At 37.6% G+C, this 7277-nt stretch overlaps 1 protein-coding gene across 3 annotated transcripts; it reads left to right on the forward strand.

The window, feature by feature from the left end:
• Positions 1-549: 549 nt before the first annotated feature.
• LOC112189300 (filament-like plant protein) lies at positions 550-6161 on the forward strand. Of its 3 annotated transcripts, none has more exons than XM_040514590.1 (5): positions 550-703; positions 1610-1770; positions 2714-2894; positions 3470-4809; positions 5445-6161. In XM_040514590.1, exons 2-5 carry the CDS (start codon positions 1660-1662, stop codon positions 5598-5600), a joined length of 1788 nt encoding a protein of 595 aa, XP_040370524.1. In that variant the 5' UTR covers positions 550-703; positions 1610-1659; the 3' UTR covers positions 5601-6161. The 3 variants fall into 3 exon arrangements, with proteins under 3 accessions (XP_040370524.1, XP_024184372.1, XP_024184373.1); XM_024328604.2 differs by lacking the exon at positions 550-703 and adding an exon at positions 776-934; XM_024328605.2 differs by lacking the exon at positions 550-703 and adding an exon at positions 1145-1373.
• Positions 6162-7277: the final 1116 nt, after the last annotated feature.

The following is a 7277-nucleotide window of genomic DNA, read 5'->3' on the forward strand; positions in this document are numbered from 1 at the left end:
GATTGAAGGAAAAACATAACCAAAACGTGCTGGCCTTCCAATTGCATTGAAGGCGATTGCAGGGGAACTCGGAGATAATCATGAATCTGAGATGGGTTTTGAAGATTCATGGATCGAGTCCATGGATAGCCCATAAACTCTGCTTTGCTAGTGGTTGAGACACTGATTTGTGAGACGACGTAATAGAAGAAAAGACAACCATCGTTAGTGAATATTTTCATTTATTAAGTTTATGTGCTGAGCTGGATGAAATTTTAAATGAAATGATAAGATTTTAAATGAAATGATAAGATTAGAAGTCAAGAATAAACGATCAAATCTATTCTCAGAAAAAAAACAAAAAATGAACAATCAAACCGATTTCTTGATTAATGAGATGTCATCCAAAAATAATGAGAGCTATGAAAAAACAAGCAAGTACTATTACTATTACACCTATTCCTAGTCCTAATCCTAAATGAAATGTAACGACCGATGGATCCATAAATACTTGTGTAGGCCGGCTGTGTTATTATGTGAATAATATGCTTTATTGTATGCTGTGGCACGGCGGTAAAGGACTCAATCGTTATTGACTGTGAACCCAGATTCCCTTGCAGACAACAGTAGCACATTGCAGCACAATGAGCAGAATATAATACAAACAACAGACCAATTGCAGTGAATTTCCCGCATTCATGGGCGGGAATGACGCCACCACCATGTAAGACGACAAAGCAAAACTTGATGATTCATGAAAGAGAAGCATCTTTGCACATTTGGACCCTTCCATCACGTTCACACCATATTGGTCCTACTACTGCTACTGTCTTCCAGCCCCCCATTTTCAACACACACAAATATTGGTAGAAACTAATCAATCAAATATTCTCCGCCCTTTTTTTGGGCTTCGTCAATCCCTAAATATTTCCTGACATGCTACCCTTATTTACAGGTTGTTTCCTTATCCCCCCCCCAGTTTGTACCCAACACATTAATTAAACCTCTTTCTTATGTTTTTGTTTTTGTTTTTCTTTGTTTACTTGAAAATTCCTTGCTTTAGCTTTGATGGGTCTCCGGAATTTTGTGTATCTTGGAATGGGAATTGGCAATTTCTCACTCTTGTGAGTTTCTTTGAAGTGGGTATTGTCTGCATATTTCATTTTCACAGTTGCTTGTCTGTTATTGTTGTGGCGTGAAAATGTGGACTTGGTAGGTGCATATCAAGCTAGTATTGGAGCTGTGTGTTTTAAGTTACTGAACAACAAAACACAGTCTCCAAAGCTTCTGTCTTTTTGAAACTATTCAAATGTTTATTTTATTGCACACCTTTAGTACATCGCTTTTTTGTTGGTTGAGGATTAGATCAAACCAGGAGTGAATTCTAAGCAAAGGTGAGAGAGTAAATTACCAGAAAGTTATCTTTTTCGGTCCAGCAGTTTTGATTGATCTTTTGGGCCCCTCTGAATTTTCTTTTCAATTTGTTTAGAAACCCAGACTTTCCCAGTACAAACCAACCACATTTATTAGGATTGATTAGAACCTTTTCCCAGATTGCGATGCGCAGATATCACTTGATTCTCAAGCAAATGCAGGTGAAGTATGCATTGATGGTTTCATCATAATGCAGGTGAAGTCCCAGAGGGGGGATTGTGAGATGCTTAGTTGTTGAATTTCAAGATGGATAGGCGGAGTCGGCTGTGGCAAAGGAAATCATCAGACAAGAGTTCTGGTGAGACTGAGAGTTCGGGATCGATATCTTCTCATTCTGAAAGATTTTCGGATGATCAGGTAGCTGCTATTCACATTGTTCTGAAATATATTCAGTCTTTTGCCTTATGAGTGATTGGATTGTCGAATTCTATGAGATTTGGAAATTTTCATGATTCTGCCTAGTTGGTTATTAGTTTCTTACTTTACCATCATTTGCATAAATCATGTCTTCATTGATCACGCTAACAGTTTGGTTATACAACATATAGAATCTTAATATTGATGGAATCCTCTAATCTTGGTATGTTCTACTATTTCGTACATAGCAAACATATGGTTAAACCAATGTCACCCACCTCTATGTTAGATGGATCCACTGCACTACAATGTCTTTGCTGGTGGCTAAAGACATGATTTTCTGTGCTGGCCATAAAATGTCTTTGCTGAACTCTCTAGACCAAGGTCAACAGTGCTAGAGAATGATCAATTACCCAAAATAGCATATGTACCCAAAATAGCATATGTACATGAGTGCCGCCTGAATACTTGTTGGCTTGTCCTCTAAGTGCAGGAGTTTGAATGTGTGAACTTGTTGGGTCCCATAGCAGCTTGAAACATTTATACATACTAATTTAGGTACCATCATGAAGAACAAGTAACTAATTGGTAGCTGGATAGTGTTGCTCATTTATGAGATTTTCTTCATGTTTTGGTCTTCTGATGCCATCCAAAAAATTAGTTCCTTGTCAATTGTCATTCAGCTATCTGGTTGCTTCTAAAACTCCCCACATGTATAGGCTTATCCACAAGACCCCAAACATGAAAATTCACTATAAATTGAAAGGTTGCACTTCTGTATAAGATTCGAGTTCAGGAAGATTTGGTCCATCGGTGTTCCCACTTACTAGAAGCTAAGCTGTTAGGACATATGCCAAAAATTATTTTATATCCTAACATCATTCTTTGCTCTATCAAGTGGTTTGGTTGAAGAGTCTAATTTTTCCCTACTTTGATGTCAAAGGCATTCCCAACTCATAGCATTCAGTCGCTGGAAGTCACTTCTAAAGCTCCACGCAGTGATGAAGAACTTAATGAAAGTGTTGGGACTTTGAAGGAGAAACTATCAGCTGCTCTTCTTGACAGTAACGCCAAAGATGAATTGGTAAAGCAGCATGCTAAAGTTGCAGAAGAAGCTGTCTCAGGTTTTTCTGCTTTCCTTTTGTTCCCTTGCATTTAACTTCAGTTAGAAATTAGGATACCTATTGAATCTTAATGCGCAGAATCTACGTGTCCAGTTGTTGTCTTATGTGCTCAATAATACTGTGCTTTCCTCATCAGCTTAAGATTTTGGATTCCAGTTGTGTAGTCCTTTATGCACTTCACTCTGTATAAAAGCAAGTTATGGAATAAACCCCTACATAAATCATCTAAACTGGAAAAAACATTTAGACAAATAAAGAGAAGCAAAAGCGTTTTTTTTTTTTTTACACTTATGTTTCTGCCTATGATTTGAGGAAACAGTTTGATTTTCAAAGACCAACAGTTTTATAAAAGTTGTACTTTTATTGTTACTAGAGAAGGTTTACTCATCTTATCTTTCTTCAAGTCTTTCTAGAATGGGTGCCCTGAGTTTATAGAAATGGAAAATATTGGGTGTTGCTAAGCTGTTCCGTTTAGGGGTCAATGGTATGTCATAGATTTTCTTTTATATTTTATTAAGTTTTCTTTTCTGAAAATGGCCCCATTAGTTCTTTCTCTTTGCCATTTCAAATGTTAGGCTGGGAGAAGTCTGAAAATGAAGTGTTGGGCTTAAAACAGCAACTTGAGGCTACAAATCAGAAAAACTCAGCTCTTAAAGACCGAGTTGGTCATCTTGATGGAGCACTGAAAGAATGCGTGAGGCAGCTTCGACAGGCAAGAGAAGATCAAGACCGGAATACTAATGAGGTTGTTGCTAAGAAAACTCGTGAATGGGATAGTTCAAAGTCCATACTTGAGAGCCAGCTTGCTGATCTCCAAGCACAACTTCAAGCTGCTAAAACTGAAGCTGCTGCCTCTATTGGTAAGGATCTCCGGTTAAAGCTTGAGGCTACTGAAAAAGAGAACTCTGCTCTTAAGCTTAGTCTTCGCTCTCGAGTCAAGGAGCTTGAAATTGCAACTATAGAGAGGGATTTGAGCACCCAAGCTGCTGAAGCAGCGAGTAAGCAACATTTAGAGAGCATAAAAAAGGTTGTTAAGCTTGAAGCTGAGTGCCGTAGGCTAAACGCCTTGGCACGTAAAGCACTACCAGATAATGGTCACAAATCCTTTTCTACATCCTCAGTTTATGTAGAATCCTTTATAGATAGCCAATCAGATAGTGGGGAGAGGGTACTGGCAATTGAGTTGGATACAGATAAAGCGAGTGACTTGGAGCCAAGTGAATGTGATTCAAGCCAGTCAAATTCACGTACATCTGCTCGTATCACAGATCCTGATAAATTTAATAAAGAAAAAGGTGTTGGAAAAAATCTAATGGTTCCTTCAGTAGATATCAATCTCATGGATGATTTTCTTGAAATGGAAAGGTTTGCTGCAACGCCAGTTACAAAAAATAAGAACTGTTACCTTGAGGCAGGACTCGGATCAAACCAGTGTACTGCTGGAAAAAACCTTCTAGAAACTGAACTTGAAACCATGATTCAAAGGACTGCGGAACTGGAGGGGAAGTTAGAGAAGATGGTGACAGAAAAAGTGGAACTTGAGATGACTATGACTGAGTGCGAAAAGGAGATTCAGACATTAAAAAGTCAGCTACTGGAGGCTGATTTGAAGTTGGAAGACCTTCAAACACAGTTGAATATTGCAAATGGATCAAGGTATGCTTCAGATGAAGAAGTAAAGGCCTGTCAAACAATGAGAGAAGTGGCTGAGTCACAACTAAGATCCGTTCAAACTGAACTTGACTGCTTGATTTTAAAAGTCGGTGCACTAGAGGAAGATGTCTCAAAGGAGCGAGCTTTATCAGCTGAAAATGAGGCCAAATGCCAGAAAGTTGAGAATGAGCTATTGATAATGAAACATGAAGCTGAGCTCCAGCGTATGGCTAGTACTAGCGGTGATTTGAAGATACAGCAGGTCAGTTTTCTTGGGCAATAAACCATATCTAATGAAAGAACAGCAAAAACCAATATTTATAGTTTGTAGTAAAATGTTGGGCATCCAAGGCAACACAATGTAGAAATGAGACTGTAAAATGAATAATAGTAATGAGCAGAAAAGATGAGTAAAAATTGATCTCTTGGGGAAAATATGATAGTTGGACGGCACAATGTAGTGCTAATAGATGAAGAATTATGCTTATTAGTTGGTATGGGCAAATACAATGTAGATCGTTAGAAGCACCCATAACCAGAGTAAGAACAATAAAAGACAACATGGAAGAATGAATATGAAAAGTCTAAAACAAATTAGATTTAATAGGAGATACTGCTATAGTAGAAAAATGTAAGATCAGAGTTTCAGTGGCCGACTCCATATTGAGTTTAGAACTTCTGAACATCTTTTTTTCTTTGTTCAAGCAGCTCTCCAGTTTTTAACTAGAAAATGTGGTATTCCGTATTAGCCAGTTCTTTTAGTGGAATTATGTAATAAATGTGAGGTCCCTAACACGTCTGGCTCCTAGACTTTAATTGGCTTGCATCTCACAACATGATCAGCTATACGCATACTTTTCATATATGTTGGTTTTTATATGTTCTTGTTTATGGCAGGAGAAAGAGCTGGCATTGGCTGCAAGTAAATTTGCAGAGTGCCAGAAAACAATTGCATCTCTTGGCCAACAGTTGAAATCACTTGCAACATTGGAGGACATCTTAATGGACTCAGATAGGCCATCAGACCTGATTGATGAAGCTTTGCATTCATGACCTGAATAATCCAAGGATAGTAAAAGTCTCGAAAGCAGCATATGACTGGTCAGATGCTTCAACAATTGGCTGTGACAGATCGGCATTCTTTTTCAGTAGCCCATCACCATTACCATCAAAGTTAAATAATTGGAGACCTTTTGGGCAGAGGTAAGAGTGGGACTGAAAAACAATTATAATAAGAAAAATTGAAGAAACAAAAAGCTGTCATTGTAGATCAAGCAGGTCTGTTTTGTGGTGAAGTCTTTGCCTGTTGATTCAATACCTGTGAATCAACGATTTGTATTTACACACAAGGTACTTCTTCGGGAGCAGCAATTTTTTTATATTTTTTTTTATCTTTCCATTTAAGGGGGGAGGAGTAATGTAAATAGGGAGAGGAGTACTATCATTGAAAGAAGGTACAGTATAGTCATACATAACATATAAGATATGTGTTCTTCAGAGTCCCACATTTCAGGTATTTGAACCTCATATTGCTTTTGAATTGTGAGTCTCTTTCACTGATGTGATATAAGTCATATAACCAGAATAAAAAAGCTAGACCTTTTTGATCCGTCACCTATTGCATTATGAATGGTATTAAGCTGTTGCTTTTCCACATATCGATTTTGCTTTTGCCTGATTTTCTTAATACAGTAAGCTGTTTCTTTCTCCAATTGTCTTTTGCATGATGTTCATAATTGTTGATGTTAAGATATAACCGTACTTGATATTAAGCCGTTGCTTTCTCCGGTAGTAGTCGAGTTTGCTTTTTCATAAATGTTATTGATCGTTGATGTTAAGATGTCATTTGAACGACTCGTAGCTGTTGCTTTCTCCAACTGCCATTTTCCTTTTTTGTCTACTTTTCTCAATTATTGATGTTAAGATCGTACAAGGAAATTGAATGCATTCAAGTCTCATTCGGTCTTCATCAAAGTGGCATGGTTTACTTACGAGGTTGCAGGATAATTTATTAGCTTCATATTGCAAAGAAAACAGAGGGAAAATGGTGCTTTTTGTACTTACAGATTTAAAGTTACAATTTCTAAAATTTTCGCCATTTTTTTTTTTTGCATAGAAACAGTATCCTTTTGGTAAAATAATAGCATTACAAATGAACTCTCACGTGAAGTGACCTGATAAAATAAGTCCTGAATCTGTGTAACATTCTTCAGATGCCTATGCCTAACAAAGGTTCCTCCTTTGTCATCGGCTTTTTGCCCGCCGAGGTTCAAAGATCAGAGGTTTCCGGTTTCCGGCGAGGTGTAGTCTGACTAGAAATAGCCTTAATGCCATTTATGCTTACTTTCTTTCACTACTTGTTGCACTTGTCATTCTCTGAACTATATGACATTTTCTGACTTCTGTTTATATCAGTTTATTCACTTATTGAGAAACCGAATCTAAAAATTATTCATAGAAAATTAAACATTTAATTCTGATTTAATTGTTTTGTCCCCACTGGCCACTAGCTAGGAGAAACTATTAATGGGTCTATGGACCAAAAGAGATAAAAATCATAGAGAAGAGAAGATGTGCTGTGCCAGCAGCCTAGAATACCCCCAGTCTTTTAGTATTCTCTAGTCTTTATATAGCCGGGAAATATGGACTTTATGGAACCAGACGTGTCTGTGTGCCCTAACTAAGGGGGGTAAGGCAAGAGTTTACCTACCTCATTGCTCCAGTCTTAAG

Source organism: Rosa chinensis, chromosome 2 (genome assembly GCF_002994745.2).
Source record: "Rosa chinensis cultivar Old Blush chromosome 2, RchiOBHm-V2, whole genome shotgun sequence".
NCBI lineage: Eukaryota > Viridiplantae > Streptophyta > Magnoliopsida > Rosales > Rosaceae > Rosa > Rosa chinensis.

What these genes read in the sequence shown, in the direction of transcription:
- LOC112189300 (XM_040514590.1), top strand. Translation starts at nt 1,660, where the DNA reads ATGGATAGGCGGAGTCGGCTGTGGCAAAGGAAATCATCAGACAAGAGT. An exon ending in AAAGATTTTCGGATGATCAG is followed by an intron (nt 1,771 to 2,713) that starts GTAGCTGCTATT and finishes TTGATGTCAAAG; the next exon opens with GCATTCCCAACTCATAGCAT. An exon ending in TGCAGAAGAAGCTGTCTCAG is followed by an intron (nt 2,895 to 3,469) that starts GTTTTTCTGCTT and finishes TTCAAATGTTAG; the next exon opens with GCTGGGAGAAGTCTGAAAAT.